The sequence below is a fragment of the Callorhinus ursinus genome, unplaced genomic scaffold, assembly GCF_003265705.2.
Source record: "Callorhinus ursinus isolate GAN/ISIS: 27379988/994484 unplaced genomic scaffold, GSC_fseal_2.0 scaffold20, whole genome shotgun sequence".
Classification (NCBI taxonomy): Eukaryota; Metazoa; Chordata; class Mammalia; order Carnivora; family Otariidae; genus Callorhinus; species Callorhinus ursinus.
In genome coordinates, this window is record NW_027397082.1 from 22,975,252 (window position 1) to 22,998,254 (window position 23,003).

General features: G+C 35.8%; 1 protein-coding gene and 1 long non-coding RNA gene across 2 annotated transcripts in view; one reads left to right on the plus strand and one right to left on the minus strand.

The window, feature by feature from the left end:
* Positions 1-23,003, plus strand: part of TM9SF3 (transmembrane 9 superfamily member 3) — a 76,363-nt gene that overhangs the window by 40,360 nt on the left and 13,000 nt on the right. Inside the window, exons 8-11 of the mRNA XM_025880537.2 lie at positions 4,436-4,530; positions 7,926-8,056; positions 18,719-18,858; positions 21,868-21,936. Of these exons, the coding sequence (XP_025736322.1) occupies positions 4,436-4,530; positions 7,926-8,056; positions 18,719-18,858; positions 21,868-21,936 (435 nt within the window). The remainder of the gene's footprint in view (positions 1-4,435; positions 4,531-7,925; positions 8,057-18,718; positions 18,859-21,867; positions 21,937-23,003) is intronic.
* LOC141374653 (uncharacterized) lies at positions 97-22,579 on the minus strand. The gene is made up of 3 exons (XR_012381703.1): positions 22,459-22,579; positions 7,644-7,776; positions 97-469 (listed from the first exon to the last, which is right to left on the minus strand). It is a non-coding gene; the product is annotated as an uncharacterized lncRNA (long non-coding RNA).

A 23,003-nucleotide genomic window follows, 5' to 3' on the forward strand; every position in this document is an offset into this window, starting at 1 on the left:
GTAATCTTCAGCTAGAAGTATATTTTTCTGTTACATTTTATTTTTTTATTATTTTTTAAAGATTTTATTTATTTGAGAGAGAGAGAGAATGAGAGACAGAGAGCATGAGAGGGAAGAGGGTCAGGGGGAGAAGCAGACTCCATGCTGAGCAGGGTGCCCGATGTGGGACTCGATCCCGGGACTCCAGGATCATGACCTGAGCCAAAGGCAGTCGCTTAACCAACTGAGCCACCCAGGCGCCCTTCTGTTACATTTTAAAACTTCCTAGCCTTACTGAACATTTTGGTTGGTTACAAAGGTTATGTTCCATTAGAGGTATGAGCAGAGTTACTTATAAGCTAGTGCTGTTTGAGAAGATGAATAGCATTTTTTTGAAAGCTGAAGATACAATTAGATCTTTATAAGAAGTACTAGAATTTCACAGTTATTGAATTGGTACTTCATATTTATTTTCCAAACTGGAGACTCTCTGCAGAACAGAAGAGAAATAATAAATAATATTTAAGAAATACTTAATATTTATTACATTTATTAATTGTAATATTTAACTCTTAAGTAATAATTAATAGTAAAAAGAGTAGTAGAAAAGGCACATGAGGTTAGAAAAATAATTGGATGATTTATCTTACCTTTACATGGTTTCTGGTACATTTTTTCCTTTGAGAACAAAATTGGTTGCAAGAAAAGTTTTTGGATTATTAGAAGAAGTTGTACATTCACAAAGATCTCCTGTCCCTATTGAGTGGTCCTATAACCTGTGCTCAGAGAGCCACAATCTCAATGAATCAGACACACCCTGAGCCTAGGTGTCAGGGGTTATAATTCAAGTACTTTAGATACTGCCCCATGAAGTTCTCTGTCAGAATGACACTTGTTTCCAGTTACATTTCATACCTCTATTTCAGTTCATAATGCATTCTTTCTTATATATGCCTGGCATTTGGTGGACAAACAATAAATTGTTGCTGAAAGAATGGCTCCTGATTTTTATGTTAAATATTTAACGATAATAAATTACTGTTGCTTCACCTAGACCAGAAGCTCCTTGAGAGCGAGGACCAGGTCTTAATTTATCTTTGAATTCTCAAAACACCTATGTAAAACGTGTGGAAGGTACTCAGTGCTTGTAAGCTGAAGTGAATGTATTAATCAATAAGGCTATTTTTCTGTAGTTTCTGTTATCTTTTTTTAATATAACCTTTGCAACTTATTTACCATATAAGCTTTAAAATAATTGTCCAAAACCTAAACTTTTAGTGTTCTGGTGGGTAGTTCATTCTTTAGAATACAGTATATTTCAGAGGAACTAAATCCCAAGTACAAGAAAGACATTTCAAATCTGCCACAAAGGTGTCCTTTACCTTAAATAACTGGATTAAATTTGTCACTCCTGAATTGACATTGACTGCACAGTCACAGTCTTCAGAGTTACTAGTGGGCAACCTCCTAGAATTCAAGTTTCTGCCTTGTTCCGTCTCAGATGTTAGGGTTACAGTTTTGGCAGTTCATTTTTTAATGCAGACGCTCTTTTGCTTGTAGACCTTCAACTTTAGAAATAAGAAACTTTCTGATAAATGGTATTAGCAGGCAAGTCACATGCTGTTATTTTAGCCTGTCATTATTAATGGTTTTTCTATGTTGTGCTTATTTGAAGTGAACATACTTAATTATATCATTAGTATTAAAGCTGTGAGTATTATTTTGATATCAAAGTGACTAACATTATTGGGGTTCCATTAGGTGCTTCATACATATTAGCTGTTTTAATTTTCATGCCCATCCTGTGGAGGGACTATTATTCTCTCCATTCTCCACATGAGAAAAGTAAAGTTCAGAGAGGTTAAGTAATTTGACTGAGATCATACAACTGTTTGTAGGGGTGTTAGTAAGCTGGGATTTGAACCTAGGCACTCACTCTCACTCCACAATTTGTCTCTTAATTTGCTCTGCTATGGAAATGAAAATAGAGATAATAAAAATACAAAGTAGTGAGAAAATGAAAAACCTTGCACATGACATTTCTAAGACTCACTCCAGAGTCAGAATGATTCTAAAACATAAAAAGCAGATAATGTAACGTGTGAATGTTATTTTGTGTTGGTGATGGCCATAGCAATCAGAGAAGAAAAAATAATTAGATAAATAGAGGATTGGTATCAGTGTGGATGCCTATGAGTGTGATATTAACTCCTGAGAAGGCATAGTGTGGGAGAAACTGTGGGTAAGTCTGGAAAAATACTGCTGCTCTATAACTTTGGGTGGGCAGTGGTGAGCTGGCAAGTGTAAGCAGCTCCTTAAATGTTTCCCGCCTCGAGTTTTGGAGAAATGAACAAGTAGGTGGTTCCCTATGTCAGCAGATTTTTCAGTGTAGATGAAGATGGTGTATTTTGGGTGGAAAATGCCCATAGAATATATATAAACGAAGAGATGAAGGGTATGTCTGATTTTTAAAACTGTGACTGACACTTCATTTAATGTAGTGTCTCTAGGGATTGCAAGCTTAAATCCCTGGTAGGCATTTTGGACTCTCAGTCACATGAGCATTCCTTTTGAACCCTCTCTGCTAATATTAAAAGCTTCTGACTGGTAATAGACTGGACTTAGACTAAAGCAGCCTTTCAGTTTTCAGCATGGCTAGACCTGTGTCAGTCTTCACACACCCAGTTACAAACAGAGAATGTGTCAGATTTTTTTTTTTTAAGATTTTATTTATCTGTTTGACAGAGAGAGAGAGATAGCAAGAGTAGGAACACAAGCAGTGGGAGACGGAGAAGCAGGCTTCCCACTGAGCAGGAAGCCCGATGTGGGGCTCGATCCCAGGACCCTGGCATCATCACCTGAGCCTAAGGCAGACGCTTAATGACTGAGCCACCTAGGCGCCCCTGGGTCAGAGTTTTTAATGATAATCTGAAAGGAAACAGTATTTGCAGTGTTTCAGTTGTTGAAAAAACAAATTTTGATTCTAAAAATTTTGAAACTCACAATCTTTTAATTTTTTTTTTAAGTAAGCTCTGCACCCAACATGGGGTTCAAACTCATGACCTTCAGATCCAGAGTCACCTGTTCTACTGAGTCAGCTAAGTGCCCTGAGACTCACGATCTTTGAAACATGGGAATGACATATTCTTATATTACTACCACATTTATATTTAGCTATATATTGATGGAAATTAAATACTGTAATGTTTTAACTATTATGTATCCACTTTAAGAAGTTGAGCATAGGTGTTGGGGCAGAGGAGTGCTACATATTTCTAGACTATATGATACCTTTGTATTCTACATAGGTGTACAGTGAAATATAATTATTACCCAGAAGATGGTTAATTTATGAATTATCTTCCCATTACACACATTAGTGTGATGTTCTTATAAATTCTCTTTAAAAGAATATTCTTTAGCTCAAACTGAGAAGGTTATGTGTTCTATCTACAGACTTTATTTTACCTTCCTAGTTATGATAAGTTCCAAAAATAGTCTTTATTGTTAGTGGCTTAAGTACATTTCTATATTATGGCAAATGATACTGTCATTTATCATCTTAATATTTCTCTTTGCAATTAGGCATTTAAAATATTTTGTTCAGTTTTATTCAACAAGAGAGTTGGCCTGAATTCTCTAGCTATCATTATTGGAAGAAGAGGTTAGAAATTGTTGATCTGAGGGGCGCCTGGATGACTCAGTTGGTTAAGTGTCTGACTCTTGATTTCAGCTCAGATTATGATCTCAGGGTCATGAAATCGAGCCCCACATTGGGCTCTGTCCTGGGTGTGGAGCCTGCTTAAGATTCTCTCTCTTCCTCTGCCCCTTCCCTCCCTTCTTTCCCCCCTCTCTTTTAAAAAAAAAAAAAAAAAAAAAAAAGAAAAAGAAATTGTTGATCTGGATTAATGTTGATTTGTGGACCTAATGGATTTTTTAAAAATAATTTTTAATAGTGTAAGGAAAACGAAATAGGAAAAGTCTCAGTGTTATACCATTTGAGGTAATATCGCTAATATAAATATTACTTCCACTTTATTTTTTATTTCTATCAGTGGGCAAGAATCTTAAGAATTAAATTAAAAAGAGGAATATTCTAATTATTTTTCTGAACATGAATATCCTTATCCATATGATGTGATTGGTTTACAGGATTGCAAAACAATTTTAGTGCCAGCTTCTAATATTTTTGCCAAAGAAATGTGAAATGTTTGTTTAGAATATATTATGAAATTTAACTTCAGATTAAAAAAATTAGTAGCTTGTGCAATTTTAACTAGAAATTAATTCACTAGGCAACCTTTTGAGATCCCTTACAGTCCAGGATGATATTTTTTGTGTTCCTGTTAAATTTATCTTTGAAATCAAACTAATGTTAATGTGATGGACTCTATGATGTTTTCTTTAAATTGTTGGCTTTAACTTACCACATACATATGTTGTTTCGCCTTTTTAGGAGGGGATCAATGCTCAGTACAGCCATATTTGTCTATGCTGCTACATCTCCAGTGAATGGTTATTTTGGAGGCAGTCTGTATGCCAGACAAGGAGGTAACTTACAAGTTATCACTTTGTATTTTTAATTACAGATGCTACTATTTTACCATGAGGTATTTGGAATTTAAAAGGGACAGTACAGCCATTGTAAAATACTTTGTTATCCTATTTCACATAATCTCCACTAAACCTGTTATGTGGTCTGTTTTGCTTTTATGGAAGCTTTGCATTTTATTTCCGAAAATTATGAATAATTAATAAGTTTATCTCCATTGTCCACTGTGAAGTTAGCCCTGAGGAACATGTAGGAAAGAATATATATATATATATATTTTAAGATTTTATTTATTTATTCATGAGAGACAGAGAGAGAGAGAGAGTGAGAAGCAGGCTCCCAAGGAGCAGGGAGCCCGATGTGGGACTCGATCCCAGGACTCTGGGATCATGACCTGAGCCGAAGGCAGACGCTTAACCATCTGAGCCACCCAGGCACCCTGGAAAGAGTATATTTAAGTTATTGATATTATTTTGCTTTGAGGTACCTTACTCCCTAGATGTGCTCCATGGGAGGCCTCCACAGAGAGTAGTGTTACAGCTGAATATAAAGGCATGTTTTATGGCTTATGGACAAAGTCTCTGTACTGGAAGGAGAATAGGAAGGAGAGCTATTTATTTCTGTTGACTCTTAAGTATTTATCAAAGGACCCTGCACAAAGATTTCTGTTATTCTGTGTCACAGTCTTGCTAAGGGCACTTCATCTTAAATTCCCCCCCTGCTTCTTTACTGTTGTGATCTGCAAATGATGGGGGATACATAGATGATACAAAGGTACTGCTCCTTGGTGTTTCTTTCTTTGATGGTACCCAAGGGTCTTCAAGTTTTTTTGTTTTCCCTGTAATTGCGGTCAGAAAAATACTGAAAATAGTAGTTTTGCATTGTGAATGAAGGGTTGTTGAAAGACCTTAAAATTTTATTCCTAAGGATAGAGACTTTCTCACGTGATTTTCCCAGCTCATCCTAAGCAATGTCAGCATTAAGGAATCCTGCCTTTTTAGTTAACTAGACTTACAGGTTATTGGCATTTAGAGCATACATAGGATCATTTAAAATTCCTCCAGGATATTCTGGTTTACCATTGCCTTTTTTTTTATTGGTCCTACTAGACTTAATGTGATCTATACCTCCAGTATAAATAATCTTTGGTTTGCCTGAGGGAGTATCATTGTCCATAATTATTTTAGTTATCTGTTCAGTGTCTATATTTTATGTTCAGATATGGGAAACAAGTCTTACATGGGGCTATGATCCTTAGGAACTAAGGATGCCTAAGTTAATTTCTGCTTTGAATTTGACCTGGAAACTAGTTAGGTTATGACCTCTAGAAAAATCTCCACAGCAGAAACAAATTATTTAAAACAGGAAATTTATTCATACTCGGACATAAATTTGCTTTTAGTTTGTAACAAGTTAAGAACACCAGCCAAACTTTACTATACTTAACTCTTTTTTTTTTTTTTGAGAGAGAGAGAGAGAGAGAGCACACAGGTTGGGAGGGGGGGGGGAGGGGCAGAGGGAGAAGGAGAGAGAGACTCTTAAGCAGGCTCCACACCCAGAGTGGAGCCCAATGCGGGCCTAGATCTCATGTCTCTGAGATCATGACCTGAGCTGAAATCGAGAGTTGGACGCTTAATCTACTAGCCACCCAGGTGCCCCTAAAGGTTATTTTCTGATTGACAGTGCCTTGAGAAGGTCTAGTCACGTCCTGATATTTTGTCTGAGCGATCCCTAAAAATCAGGTTAGTGTAAGAGGTCAACCCAGAAAACTGAGAATTTTTCAGTTATCCCAGAATTCGAACTACAATGAAGCTCAAGGTCTGTACATTGTCCTCAAGGTGCTGGATAGTCCTCCAGACCCAATTTAAAGCTAGGGGTGGCCTGGAACTTGACCAGAATCTCCAAGGGTGTGGTGAGCAGCAGGAAGCACAATGCAGGTTTGTCTGCTACTGATTGTACCCACTGGAATGTGTGATTCTTTTTGATTTTGGAGGGAAACGGAGTAATAGAATTGAATATGGAATTTATGAATATCGGTCTGAATCTGAGAAGATAAAAGTTTAGGAAAAGAGTGCTAGGGAAGAGTTAGAATTAAACAGGAAAAATAATACTTGAATTGCCACTCTTTTGTGTTCAAATGCTGAATCTTAGTGTGAAAAGGAGGGGCTCTTGAAAGTTACCTGAGAAAGAAATAAAATAGAGGTGAAAGTTCAGAATCAAGGAGTTTTTCTGGAGGACTGTTAAGATTTGGGCTAGCAATTCTATAAGATAGATGTTTAAAAGAGCTTTACATAGAACAAAACAGAAGTTAGGATATTGCTTGTTTTGCTTATCGTACTTCCTGTTTAGGTCCATATTGCTTTTGGTTGTGGGGTTGAATTTTAATAGTGATCCACTCTGAAATCCTTGTTTTGTTCCTGAGCAGTGTGCAGATGTTTCCTCTATAGTGCTCTTGCTTGTATACTCCGCTGTATTAGAAAGATAGCTCCACATTACTCTCCTGATCAATATGAACATGATTTAGAATTTTTGATGACATAGTTTAAAATTGACATAGTTTCCTTCCTTTGATTATCTAAATAACAGATGCTCACTGTACAGAATTTTGGCAGTTCAAGGAGATACAAAGAAATAGTGAAACGGGTGCCTGAGTGGCTCATTCAGTTAGGTGTCCAGCTCTTGGTCTCAGTTCAGGTCTTGATCTCAGGGTCATGAATTTAAGACCCAAATTTTAAAAAAGAAGGAAAGAAAAGAAATAGTGGAACTTACAAGTCTGTAGTTCTAATTGCTGAGAGAGAGCTCATGAGATGCACTGTGTTGTTTTTCCCTTTTGATAAATATATGTTTATAATCAAAAGTACAGCTAAAAGTAAATTTAGGGACCCCTTTCACCAGGGGTTTTTTAACTTTTTTTTTTTTTTTTTAAAAGCTTACATGAAACTCCAGTATGTAAAACTGTTGAAAATGGACTTGTTCTGGTTGAAGCAGGGCTTGGGGCTCTTCCTTCACCAGTGACTTCATGGGCACCTCTAGGAAGCTCCCAAACTCCAAGTACTAGTTTGAAAACACCTATCTAGGCCAACTTGTAGCCCTGCAAGAGCAAGAGACTTACCAAAGTTCACAGCAGTTCAGTGGCAGGGTCAGAACAGAACACTGGAATATTTTACTATAATCCATTGCTCTTTTCCAACAGGTTTTCACTAGACGTACTTACATAGCCGGACTGGTCTTCATTAGCTGTTGTCCTGAAACAGTTATTAGAATGGCAAATTTTAAGATCTTTACATTAGAATTTTAAATAAATAACTTGGTGCTAAATAAAGAATAGTTTGGTACCTTATGAACATTAATATATGCCCCCCCCCCGATTTTCACTGTTTCCTTTCTCTTTCAGGAAGGAGATGGATAAAGCAGATGTTTATTGGGGCATTTCTTATCCCAGCTATGGTGTGTGGCACTGCCTTCTTCATCAACTTTATAGCCATTTATTACCATGCTTCAAGAGCCATTCCCTTTGGGACAATGGTAAGTTGCTTGAACCTTACTTTGAAGCTGGAAAAATATAAGCATTCTAATAAGAGGCCTGCTATCTCTCTGAAGTACCTCTTAGTAAGAAGAGGTTTGGTATTTGCAGCCAGTCCCTGCCCAGTCCTAGAAAGTTAGCTGAAGGAAATTTTTTCTTGATTCAGTGAGCCAGTACAGTGAAAGTCCAACTTATAAGTATGACAAGAGAATACTATACTTTTTATCAGAGATGGGAAAAACTGGTGACTATATTGTAGAAGAAGAATAAAGAAATGAGGGTGTTTTAAGGTGATAGGTGGGTACATTGGTTGTGGTAGGTAGTGAAGCTTGTCCAGAACACATTTTCTTTTTTCAGTAGCAGTGTACTTATTTTTAGAATGTCATTAAACATTTATATTGATAGTATGTGTTACTTTGGACATTAAAATCCTATCTCATATTTTACCTGTAATCACAGACTTAGGAATATTTTGGATTTTTTAACTATATTAAAACTAAAACACAGATATATACCAGTGCTCTACAGAGATAACCCACAGTTTCCAAATTTTTCTTGTTGTTACCTTTTTACTAGAAACAGTTTTAGGCCTGGAGTAGACTTTAGTCTTAATGTACACTTATGCAAATGTGTGCACGCTCATATGCACATGTATGCAAGGTGTAGGATGGTTACTGTTTTTCACAGAGGTTGTGTAACTTGGTCAAGGTCATACAGATCGTGGCAGAACTTTAACTGGACTCTTTCTGAATTTTAATCTTATTTTGGTTTTCTTTCAGTTATATGAGAGTTATCAAATGGTTTCACAAAAATTCCAGATGATTTTATTTATTTATTTATTTATTTTTAAAGATTTTATTTATTTTTTGACTGAGAGAGACAGTGAGAGAGGGAACACAGGCAGGGGGAGTGGGAGAGGGTGAAACAGGCTTCCATGCGGGGTTTGTTCCCAGGACCCTGAGATCATGACCTGAACCAAAGGCTGACGCTTAATGACTGAGCCACCCAGGCACCCTGATTTTGTTTTATAATCCAGGTTTTTCACAGACATTGCATATACATTTTTACTAAATCTTTGGTACTTTTTAGTTATTGATACTATTTAGTTATATATTTCGTTTTTGACAATTGCTTCAAAATTGGAGTTTTTTTTGTTTTTGTTTTTTACAAGCCAAGGCGAGTGATAATAGTTAGGAAAGGGTAAAGTAATTAATCACATTCAGAAATGGAAAAGAATTTGCTTTATAGTAGTTCCAGGCCATCAGAAAGTATCTATACAGAGTCAAGGACTTCTTACAGATGATCTGCTGAATTAATTATTTTCATTGTGCTTTAAAAATGAAAATTCAGACTCTGCTCTAATGTTCCTCATAAAATTTTGAATTGATGTGAAAATTATATTTTGAAGTTGCTTCGTTTCACTAAAATTGTAAATTTTACCACTCATAAATGGGGTTTTAAATGTTAATATTCAATGTAATTTGTCTTTAGATAATTTAATAATTAATAACTACTAGAATACAGTTTCAGACTCTGTACTGAGCCAGAGCAGGTTTATAAAATTGATCTTTGGTATGTAGAAGACTGGCTGTTGGTGTTTAGCAGGCACCTATAATATCATGTTCTTGATTTGCATTCTAATTTGGAGTGAAGGAATGCTGAGTGAAAGACATTCCATTGCCCTCAAGTTTTAATCAGCTGTGTGGTCTAACATTTTTTTTTCTCCTTTTAAAAGTATCAAAATTTGTTTACAACACGAAATTTAAGAACTTGAGTGAATGTTTGACCTTGTGTTCATTAAGTGTTTTAACTACTGAAAATTATATTTTTAGTTATTGGACTTGTTGAAATTATGAAGGAAGTGGTTATATAGTCTCATAAACTCCATGGTTCTCAACCCTGGGTACACATTAGAATCCTTGGGAATTTGAATAATTTCAGTGCTCATGGCTTCATCCTAAGCCAATGAAAAATTAAATTTTTTAATTTTTTAAAGCTTTGCTCTAAATCAGGTGTTTACCTGATTCTAGTTCCCAGCATTTGGGGATGGATCTGTCAGCTGAAAGTCTCCCAGAGCATATGTTTCTGAGAAGTTGGATGCCCCTACTTAACTGAACACCCTAGTTTGAAAATCAGAGTCTTCAGATACTCCTATATGTTCTTCCCCAGGCTTTAGTTTCTGTCCCCATTCTTTTGGTCTCTGGGACATTGAGCCCTTTCTCTGGGTGATCTTGTCTCTAGTACTCTGTTTTCTCAGATATTTCACAATGAGGGTTTAAGCCATCCTTGGTAAAAGTGACTTCAGGCTTCTGTCTTGCCCTCTCGAGGCACCTGAGTAACAGGGATTTTGCCCACTAGGGATCTGGAATTTTGTCAGAATACTACTCTTGTCACCAGGACTAGCCCAAGATAGGATTGAAAGTGGGCAAGGTTTGTCCTTGGACTCCCAACTTCTCTGCATACCTAATTACACATAAAAGCCATTAAATCCATGTCAGATTAAACTTGTTGAACAATTTTCAATCTTCTTAGCTAAATAAAGATAAACATAAGTAGAGGGTGGTGGTAGTAATCTTAGCTGATATCTAGTGTCCTAGGTTTAAGGGATGGTGCCTAAAGTCAAGAGAGTATTACAAGAAGACTAAAGAGAGCATTTGAATAAAATTTAGGGTCATGGACTGTCCAGGGACAAACATACCTGTTCCTGAGGTTGGAGTGTTCTGACCAGAGCTCTATTCTGGCTGTAGGGAAAGGGAGAGAGGGCACTTGAAATCAGATTGATTCTGGGAAGATAGAAACTTTTTCTTTTGGGAATTTGTTCAAGAATGATTTAGGTGTTATACCCAGAGTTTCTGGTCCTGTGAGAGCTTTTTGGGAATGAGGAAGGATTTCTCAGGATGTTCTGAAAACAGGTTTTAGGCATGAAGTCTTGTGGGCTGTAAATCTCGAATCCTACATTTGATGTTATTGTAGGCTTTCAAGGGACAAAAAACCAGTTGCAGAGTTTTAAAACTCAAAGTTGCAAAGTAGCATAGAAACTAATAACCTAATAATAAGCTCAGCATGTACTGATAAATCCTTGACTTACTATACTTTATTGTTTTGTCTCTGAGTGGGTAGAATAGTTGGTGGAAAAGAAACAGGAGTCATGGGTGAACCATGTTGTATTTGTCATGTTCAGGTCTATTTTAGTTTGGGGGGGGCGACATCTTGACCATTATCAGAAATATGCCATAAGTTCGTTTGTTTGCTTATTTTTAAAGATTTTATTTATTTGTCAGAGAGAGAGAGAGCACAAGCAGGAGGAGCGGCATGCAGAGGGAGAAGCAGGCTCCCTGCTGAGCAAGGAGCCCGATGTGGGACTTGATCCCAGGACCCTGGGATCATGACCTGAGCCGAAGGCAGATGCTTAACTGACTGAGCCACCCAGGCATCCCAGAAATATGCCATAGGTTTTAGGAAATCAGATTTCAAAACTATTTAGGGAAATCCTCTCTCATTATCCAAGTCTTGGACTGTAACTGGAAAAATGGCTTAACAATTGGAGGCTCTCAAAAATGAAATTCATGATATGTGATCAGAAATTACCACAGTGAGGAAAAAATGGCAGCCAAGATTAAGGGACAGGTACTATTTTATGATCTCTCAAAAGTTGTGAGGAGAATACAGTATACCTAAATGTAAAAGAATAATAAAGATCTATAAAAATAGTGTTAGAAAAACTCTTATTAACCAACCTGAATTTTTGACAAATGCTAAGGCAAGTAAGAATTTGTAAGGATATTTTCATAGCAAGACCATAGGCTGAAAGAAGAATGGCTCTACCCCATTCTTCTCTTTTTATTCATTAAATAAAGTAATCTTTAAAACAAGAAAAGACAAGAGGAAAATAATCCCTGATAAGGGGGAAGTAAAGCCTAAAATAGGTAAGAGGATTGATGGTACAGGAGTACCTAGCCACCTTAGCTGTTAAGTTTGCTGCTTAGCTAAGTGACCTTTTAGACATACTGAGAGATCATGCTGATAAGTAATGTTTGAATAACTGTGTAAGGGAACAGAAGCATTGTAAAACTGGACATGAGCAAATTTACTTTTCCAGAAGGGAAAGGAAGAAAGTGGATTCTACCTTACAACATGTGGTGAACTTGATAAAGCACAAGATTTTAGAATGTTATTAAAATTTATTTTTTAAATCACAGAAATAATGAACATTAGGAGCTATTATGGATTTATTAAAACAAAAATGCTAGAACAACTTCATTTCTCCTTTTTGGTAGGTTTTAGGAGACAAGAAGAATAGGAATGTAAAGTATTTATCTTGTTTGACAGGGTAGGGAAATGTAGGTGGAATGGTACAGTCAGGTAGATGTATAGTGAAATAATTAAAGAATTAAAGAATTGGGATGATATTACTGATAATATGTCACATACTCTCTTTCAGTAGATCTTGACTTTGGCCAATTCAAATAATTGCTAATGATTTGTTTAAAGGCATAGTGATTTGATGATTAAATTGAAAAAGGATGTGAGATTGGGGAGGAAATTAGTAATATGGAATGATGAAGACAGCATCTTAAACAATCTCACCTGACTGAAATGATGTGCCAAATTTGACAAGATGAATTACAATAAGGACAGAGACATTTGTGTAGCATTTTGTAGTTCACAAAGCTCTTTCATACCCCTTATCTTATCTGGTTTCAGAAGAACCCAAAGAGGTAGGCAGAGCTAGTGATATACATTATCCCTGTTTTACAGGAGCAGAAACCCAGCACTCTTGCAGGGTAATTGACTGAAATCACATTTTGTTTGGTGTGGTGCTGCTGGTGGTGATGTTTTTATTTCTTTATTTGTTTCCTTCTTTTTTGCCAAGAGAAATTTTAGCTTTATTCTGAGAGTGGTGAATGTAGAATGTTTTATGGCTTCTTTTGGTTTGTATATTTTTATAGCTGTAATGAGGTATAATTAATATATGATAAATTGTGTGTATTTAAAGTATAATGAGTTTTGATATATGTACATGTTTGGGAAACCATCACCACAATCAAAAAAAGAAGGTATTTATGAAGTCCAGAAGTTTCGATGTGTACCTTTGTAATTCACCCCTTTTATCCTCCTCCTTCCTGCCCTCCCTCCTTCTCAGGTAACCACCAACCTGCTCTCTGTCATCATAGATTAGTTTGTGTTATCGACAATTTCACCTAAATAGAATCACAGAGTATGTTCTTTTTTATCCTTTTCCACTCAGAAAATTACTTTGATTTATTGATGTTGCATGTATTAATAGCTTGTTTCTTTGTATTGCTCAGTAATATTCCATATATTCCATGGATATACCACAGTTGTTTACCCAGTAATGGATTATTTCCAGTTTTTGGCTATTACAAACAAGCTGTTATGAGTATTCATATAGAAGTCTTTGTGTTGGATATATATTTGATTGTCTTGGACAAATAACTACAGTGGAATGACTGAGTCATATGATATTCTAATATTTCCAGAAACTGCTAAAGTATAACGTTGTGTGTCAGCTATAGTTAAAAAAAAAAAAAGATAAAAGAAACCACTAAACTTTTCCACAGTGGTTTGTCATTTTACATTCCCACTATTATTGTGTAAGAGTTCCAGTTGCTCCACATCATCTCCAGCACTTGATGTGGTCAGTCTTTTCAGTTTTAACCATTCTAATGGGTACATACTAGTGTCTCATTGTGGTTTTAATTTGCATTTCCCTAATAACTAATCATGTTGAAGATATTTTTGTGTGCTTATTTGCCATCCCTGTATTTTTTTAATGAATGTTCTAATCTTTGGCCTCTTTTTTATAGGTTGTTATCTTGTTGAGTGGAAGAGTTCATTGCATATTGTAGATACTAGTCCTTTGTCCTATACTTATTTTGGAAGTATATTCTTTCATTTTGTGGCTTGTCTTTTCATTCTCTTAAGAGTATCTTTTGAAGAGCAAAAGCAATTAAGTTTAATTTATTGATTTTTTTTTTCCTTATAAAGTTTGTGCTTTTCTGTCCTTTTGCCAAAGCAGAGATCAGTAAGCTTTTCTCCTGTGTTTTCTTTTAGAAATTTTATAGTTTGGGCTCTTAAATATCATCCATTTAAGATCAATGATTCATTTTTGGTTAATTTTGTTTATTGTATGAGTTAAGGGTAGAGTTTTATTTTGTTTTGCTTATGGCTATTTAGTTGTTCCAACACTATTTGTTGAAAAAGTTATGTTTTCCCCACTGAATTGCCTTAGCATTTTTGTTGATCATCAACTGATCATTGAATGTGGATCTATTTTTGGACTTTCTGTTCTCTTTCATTGATTAATTTGTAATGTTTTTATGCCAGTGTCACACTGTCTTGATTACTGTAGCTTTACAATAAGTTTTGAAATCAGTTCTTTTTCAACGTTGTTTTGGTATTTTTCGGTTCTTTGCATTTCCATATAAAGTTTAGAGTGACCTTGTCAGTTTCTACAAAAAAACCTGCTGAGATTTTGACTGTGTTGAATCTGTAGATCAATTTGGAAAGAATTGACATCTTAACAATATTGAGTCTTTTAATTATAGAACACAGCATAGCTCTTGACTTATTTAGGTATCTTTAATTTTTCTCTGCAACATTTTGTAGATTTTAGTGTTTAAATTTTGTACATCTTTATTGAGTTTACCCCTAAGTATTTTCTATCTTTTATGCTATTTGTAAATGTTATTTTTAAAATTTCAAATTTGGATTGTTTGTTGATGGTGTATTAAAAAACAGTTGATTTTTGTATATTGGCTTTGCATCCTGCAGTGTTGCAAAAGTCACTTATTAGTTCTCTTTTCTTTTTTTGTAGAATCCTAAAGATTTTTTACATAGATTATCACGTTATCTGTGAGTAAAGATACTTGCATTTCTACCTTTCTAATCTGTATATCTTTTCTTTCTTTTTCTTGCCACATTGCACTGGCCAGAACCTCCAGTGCAGTGTTGAGTGGAAGCAGTGAGAGCAGACTTTCTTGTCTTGTTCCCCCTCTTAGAGGGAAAGTATCCAGTCTTACACAATCAAGTAAAGTGTTACCTATATTTTTTTCGTAACAATCAAGTAAAGTGTTACCTATATTTTTTTCGTAGATGCCTTCATCAAGTTGATGAAGCCCTTCTGCTTCTAGTTTGCTGAGAGTTTTTCATTTTGAATGGAGGTTGGATTTTGCAGTGGCATTTTCTGCATCTTTTGAGATAATCCCTGATTTTCATTTTTTAGTCTGGTAATATGGTCACTTATAGTGATTGATTTTTGAATCTTAAACTGATTTTTCATTCCTTTGATAAACCTCAATTTGTTATGATGTATTTATCTATTTTATATGTCGCTGGATTCCATTTGCTAAAATTTACTGGGTTTTGCATCTGTATGTATGTATGAAAGATACTGGTCTGTAGTTTTCTTTTTTTCCTGGTTTTGGTATCAGGATGATGCTAGGTTCACCAGATATGTTTTTAACTTCAAATCCAGTGTTTCTTCTGTTAGAGTACTGAAGTCCAAAAAGGCAGAGGGAAAAGTTACTTATTAGCATATTGAGAATGATCTCATAAAATAGATAGACTTCTTACGGGCATTCGTGTTTGAGTTGGCAGTGCCCTGATTAATAGATCCTGTTGTTGAAATGCTTAAACTGAAGCTCGTAATTTTTATATAGATTTAAAGGTATAAAATGTTGAGGTAGAAAATGAGTAATAAAAATTGCCTAGTCTGAGCAGGTGTTGAAGAAATGCATGAACATAATGACTGATAAGACTGATCCTATTTCCTGAGGATCACTTTGCCTAAAAGCAATTACTTGTTTATCACCATAAATAAAATTTATATGCTTTAGCATTCCAAAATAGCCCATCTCAGAATGCATTTTCCCTTTCCATTTCGTTCACACCATGGATTTCGTAAAAGGCCAGTCTGGAAGCAGAATAAGTAGAATAAGTACTAGCCAAATTCTTGGTTTGTGACTGAGAGTGAGAAGAGGTGACCAGTTGGTACATCTTTGGGGTAGTAAGTACTGATAGGCAGTACTTGTTTCTGACTTGCTTTTATTGTAGATAGTGGAGGCCCTCAACCTGGAGTAAGTCTTTCCTCCCCCCACTGCCTGTTTTTGCTGTTGGTCCAGGAACAGTGGCTAAGAGGCTAGGGGAGGGCCCTATATTGGTTTGAGTTCCAGAGTTTTCACAGTGTATTAGACTAATGGTTTTTGTTTTTGTTTTTTAACTTTTAGCTGCTAAATTTCATTTTAAAATGAAACTTTGTGGAAGCCCAGTAGAGAAAATAGATATAAGCATGAATCTTTTAGTATAAATAAATTTGGAAATTCAATATCTTAACATTCTCAATGAGAAGCAATAAAGTTGTGATGAATACAGATCTAATATAAAGGGGTATGAATAAGAGTTCAGTTATGTCTTCATCAGTAACCAATGATTTAGTTTATGTGACTTCTTTTTTTAACAGCTTGCCTTACAATCTCAGAGTAATTCTTTAAGTAAACTCATCCAGAACTTGAACATAAAAGAGTAGGAAATTGGTTTCACAGTTCAGTCTCTAACAGTTTCTAACAAACTGCTCACATTTTTTTTTATCATGTATAAGGAAACAGACAAAATGGGAAAAAATTAGACAAATACCAAACAGTTGATAATGTCTTAATGAGACATTTTATAGTTTCCTTCATTGATTATTGTTATGCTTTGAATGAGCACACAGGCAATATATGCCCTCACATCACTTGCCACTTACTTCGCTGTCACACACATGCTATAGTGCATTTGCTTGTACAACATTGAGTGAACAAATGTGTACAGGCCAGAATTGTATCGGTGGGAGGCAAGGGAGAACAAAGGACCAGTGTGGACTCATGAACCTTCCTAATCAATGACACATTTACAAGAAGTCCCAACTCTGTACACAGAGTTGTTAACAGGAGAAACTATTCTCAGATTTGTATGCAAATGAGTTAATCTGGTTATGGTAGCTTCAGTGTATTAATATTTGGTACAGAACTCATTTGAAAATGTGTATTTTTTTTTATCACACTTTAAAATATTTTTTAAAAACACTCTTTTCAAAAGAAGATTCAGATTAAATGCTTGTGGAATTCCTGAAGCTCTTTAGCAGGACCTGAGGGGTTTGTGGAACAATTTGAAAACCACTCTCCTAGACCATGTCATTCCTATAGGAATATTTTCTTCAGCTTCTCTTCATTTCTTATTTGAAATTAGAGTTCTGGTAAATTAAGAGGGAAATACATTGGTCTCTGTTACAGTGTATTTATTTGTGGGTCTTGTATACTTAATGATAGCAAATCTCAATAATTAAGAAAGCAGTCAACAGCAAAAATTGAGACAGAATTCATCCCCTGGGTATGTATGAGACAATGTATAATTTGCAATATTTTCTGATGATTAATATATCTTAAAAACAGCTTATTTTCATGTTTCACATATTCTTGTTATATGAGCATAAATTCATATTATTAATAGGTCTAAACTGAGATACCAATAATTTGAGTTCCTAAGCCTGATCTTTAAAATGGAATTCCAGGACACTCTTAGCTCTCATATGTTTATACAAGTTTTATCTGGAAGAAAGATGGTAACCTTTGGCTTGTTTAAAACACACAAGCACAACACACACAAGGATATAATGAAGATGTGGTTTCACTAATGTTGCTTCAAAATAGACTCTTCTTCTCATGTAATAACTGGATTTTCTACCCCATGCCTCTTCATTTCTCTCAGTTTCTTCACAATTTTCTTTCACTTTTCTCACTTTTACTTTTTATTAGAACCCTAATATGTATCATTGAAAGTGATCTTAGAGGCAATTCAGCCCTCCCATTTTATAGGAGTTCAGAGTGAAGTGGTGGTCTTAACCAGATGCTGGCTGGAAAGGAGCTTGAGTGTGTGTCCTTGAATACCCAGATTTATATAAAGAAAAAAGTCATAGAAATAATTATTTTCCTAACTGACAGCTTTGGTTCTAGAATCTCTATATGGTCTTCCCTATAACTTTAGACTTTGAACTGCTGATGGGCAGAAAAATACTTCCGTTTTAGTAATGACCCATCTGTGTGTAAATAGAGATGCACTTGTGTTGTTAAGATCCTGAGGCAGTGTGGAATAGAAAAGAGCAGGGTCTCCGTCTGAGACAGGGAGATCAGAACCTAGGTTTTGATCTGGCCGCCTCCTAGCGGTGTGGGCATGGGAAGTTACTTAGCCTCTCTTAAGTCTCATTTTCTTCATCTATAAAATAGGGAAATAACACGCTCAATAAAACACAGCGAAGTAAGTAAGTTGGTTATAACGAGAAAAGATAAAGGATATGTTAGAAGCATGACAGCTGAAAGCGACATCAGGAGAGAAAAAAGGGATGCAGTTTCTCTGCACATGAGAGAACGGGGAACATGAGCAACTGCAGGAAGTGGGAAGCAGTTCGCCTTGTATTCAGTTCAGTTCTAATATTTCAAGACACATTCTTCGCCTCTTTTCATTAGTGTGTATCTTACACAATTTTAGCCTATATTGAACTTAAACATTTTATTTTGTGGTCAAATTGTGTTTAAATTTTTAAGTGTCCCCTTTATTTTTGTTAATGTTATTCTGAGTAATCATACACATTTTAATTTAATTTACAGGTGGCCGTTTGTTGCATCTGTTTTTTTGTTATTCTTCCTCTAAATCTTGTTGGTACAATACTTGGCCGAAATCTGTCAGGTCAGCCCAACTTTCCTTGTCGTGTCAATGCTGTGCCTCGTCCCATACCGGAGAAAAAATGGTAAAGAGAATGCTAAATCTTATGTCATTGTTCCTCACAAAATAGAAATTCTTAAGGCTATTATGTATATATAACTTTTAAAATTGGCATGTATTTGTAAGAATGTCTTAAGTTGGAACTTAAGAATTTGTCTTTTTACTTTTGCCTCCAGCCTGTATTGTTAGGATTAGTAATCAATTATATCCTTCTTTCACTTTATGAATCTTGGTGCCATTTACAGATAAACTAAATGCTTTGATAAGTACATTAGTGCATCTCGGTGGGTGGGACAGTTTTATTATTGTATACAGGACAGAACTGACCTGCTGCCTATTTTTGAAAGAGAAGTTCTGTTGGAACATATCTATGCCTGTTCGTTCACCTATTATCGATGACTGCTTTCACACTACTGTGACAGACAGAGAGGGTATCGCCTTCAAAACCTCAACTATTTACTATCTGAGAAAGTTTAACAACCCTTGGCTTATAAGTTCATTTTCCTTTCCAGATATTTTATTATTCTAAATAATACACACATTTATAGCCACATATATCATACCGGTTGAGAGATGAATTAGGACTAAGACCAGTTATAATTTACTGACTTAATATTCTTTGTCTTAACTTCTGGGATAGTATAGAATATCTCAAATGGGTTCTGTCACATTTTATGCACAAAATGTGTTCTTGAGGACCTCCCAGAATTCAAGATTAATCCTGACAAAGGATGATGAGTATTTCTGTTAAACAGCTGAGGAGATTTTTTAGTTGCAGCAGTATACACATAGTTTACAGTTTATTTGATCACTGAAAGTTCTTTTTAACTTGAGATAATTTGTATTTTTTCAAATTCCAGACATAAAATGGGATGTCATTAATGTTATATTTTTAAGTTTTGTAATTCAAATTTGAACAAAATGTGAACTCGTATAAATATATTGCCTTTTAAAATTTGTAAATTAAATGTTTTAGTCCGAATTATGCTATTCTGCATTCTTCATTTTCCTAATTCTTACTAGCAGACAAAAATAGAACAGTCTTACCATATATACATTTATTACATTCTCCATCTCATAAAATAGCTACACATTAGACTCTGCATATTCATAATAAGGGATATATATTGAAAGCCTCTGTTCCTAGATATTTTACCTTATTAATAGACATAATTTATATTCAGATACTTACATATATGGTCTTTTGTAGACTTGGAGGTCATTTATTGAGATGGAGGCTGAATAAAAACAGCACTTATAGTTTAAATTAAGAGGGTGATCTGTTCTAGTCTTAGCATTGTCCATGTTCCCTTTTCTCTTAGATTGGTGATTGTGAGATCTTGTGTACTTTGGTTTTTAAAGTCCATTTTCTCTTTCAAATCAACAATAAACTCTAGGTCACTAGGGCTGGTGAAAGGGAGGAAGGAGCAACACGTGACCTTGCAAACCATGGGTCACAGTTAGTTGGAGGAAGGCTCATGTGTATCTTTATTTTCCATATATAGTTACATGGGATCTAAAATCTGAATACTAGATCTGGCTCTGATTGATTGTGTTATTTTGCACAGATCATTTTTAACCTCTATGGGTCTTGGATTCCTATAAAAGGAGGAAAGATAACTAGATTAATGGTTTTTAAGGCTTTTTTTTTTTTTAGCTTTCAAACTCTTCGATTTCTTCTCAGTTTTGTTTTAGAGAGAGTGTGTGTATGTGTGTCTGCATATGCACGCACGTGGAGGGGGGATGAGCAGAGGGAGAGAGAGAATCTTAAGCGGTCCCAGCATTGGGCCTGACTTGGGGCTTGATCTCACAACCCTGAGATCATAATCTGAGCCGAAACCAAGAGTCAGATGCTTAACCGACTGAGCCACCCAGGCGCGCCCCTCTTCTTGGTTTTTTTTAGTTTGTTTATCCCAGAGATTCTTAGTTTGTTTATACTAGAGATAGTAGTTTAGTATCTTTTGTGTGCCAGATACTGTGCTGGGCATTGGAAATATCTAGATGAATAGCTTCTGTCTGCCATAGTTTATAGTCTAGCGAGGTACGCTATGTATGTAATTGCACAGTTCCAGATAATGTGGTAAGTGCTGCCACAGAGTTACATTCAAGAGGCAGTGCAGGCCTGGGGGAAAGACCCACCTCTTTCTGGGAGACTTGGGAAGGACTTTACAGGAAGAACACTGGAGCCAGGGCTTGCTGGAGAAGTAGGACGAGAAAAGGCATTCCAGGTGGAGAATTACTAGTTGCATCAGTATGTGTTTATCGAGTGAATGAATGAGGTTTGAATTTTATTTTTTTATTCACTCTTTGGCTCCAGGGTAACCCAGAACTCATAATAACTTGATTGTATAATTCACAGGAAAAGAAATTAGTGAACCAAGGAAAGCATGAACAAAGAGATGGCAAGGCCACAGTTTGGGAAACATTATTTCAGATAGGGCTCTCAAGACTTTTCTTTTCTTATGGCTTTCTTTTTTTTTTTTTTAAGATTTTATTTATTTTTTTGACCAAGAGAGGCACAGCAAGAGAGGGAACACAAGCAGGGGGAGTGGGAGAGGGAGAAGCAGGCTTCCCACTGAGCAGGGAGCCCGATGCGAGGCTCGATCCCAGGACACTGGGAACATAACCTGAGCCGAAGGCAGACACTTAACGACTGAGCCCCCCAGGCACCCCTTTTCCTATGGCTTTCTATAAATAAATGCCTGTAAAGTTTTTAGAAGTTGCTGAGAGATGTAGAACAGAAGCAAATACTTAGGAGTTTTTCCTGAGTTCTCTCGGTAGCAAGAATTTCTCTTCCCCGAATTCTTATCTTGGCCTCTTATGCCAGAAAGAACGTTGACTATAACCTAGGGCTAATTTGAAGGCCTACCTCTGTATTGTAACCTCTTTGAATTTTTGTTTTTCTTTTTACTGGTATGTTTCTATCCGTTAGATTATTTTTAAGTACCAAGCATCTGCTTTCTATTATCTGGATTTATATATTATAATGTGAAAATCATACTAGAAGTTTATTGCTAATTTTAATATTTTCCAGGTTCATGGAGCCTGCAGTTATTGTTTGCCTGGGAGGAATTTTACCTTTTGGGTCAATCTTTATTGAAATGTAAGTTGTGGCAATGCATTTACGTTTTGAGGGATGTAATTGTAATAAGAGAATTTAGGAGTTAGAGTAGGTGTAGAATCATCAGATAGGAAGACACCTAACAGAGTTAGTCTGCTAATTTCATGACTCCCAGAAAGGGATCTAACATAATCTACCTAAAAGCAGTTTTCTGCTGTGGTCTCAAATATTCAGGTGAAATTTATGTTTTGTATTATGTTCTAGACCCTTCTCACCTAACAGGAGATCTTAGAAATGAAAGAATGCATGCTAAAGAGTACTAGACCAGTCTTTGATCACATGCATGTTAGAAGGAATTACTGGTTTTTACTGTATTTTTAAAGTATTTCTGAGGGTCTGGGGAACTGGGTAAACCATTACCTACCAGTCTGTCTAGATCTTGACATCTTCAGATACATATATTCCCAGTCTCCTTCCATAGAGGCTTACAGGAGTGCTGGGAAGTGTGAATGTGTTTGGGGGTGGAAGGTATGCCCCTTGGTGCCCAGGTACTGTGCTTCATACCTGCATCCTTGGTCACCACTGCAAAATACAAGTCTTTCTTTTCTCAGCTTGTAGTCCAGTGTTCCCTGATGGGAATGCTCTGGCATTTTAGTCAAGACACTTCTTTGTATGGGACTTTCTCAAGAACTGCAGTCATATACCTCTGGTTCTGGCCCACAGAATGCCAGTCATTGTGACTACTCAGAACCCCCTTACACATTTCCAGATGCCCCACTGCTGATTCTCTCCCATACAGTTAACCAATCATCTCCTTAACGGACATGATTGGATCTGATAGTTGGTTAATTGAAAGTTGGCTCATGTAAGAGAATTATTTTTAAAAAAAAGATTCATACATAACATTTTATTTTAACTTAAAAAACTAAAGGTACATCTTTCATTTTTTTAAAATAGAGAGCCAAAGTCTTTGATTTATATCTAGTCAGTGTTTCCATCATTTTCCCTTTGACATTCATAATGTATCTTCTGTGTTTCCAGCGTTTTTAAAGTGGAACAAGAACAGTAAGACCTATCTCAAGCATTCTAAGTGCAGAATCCTTCTAGAT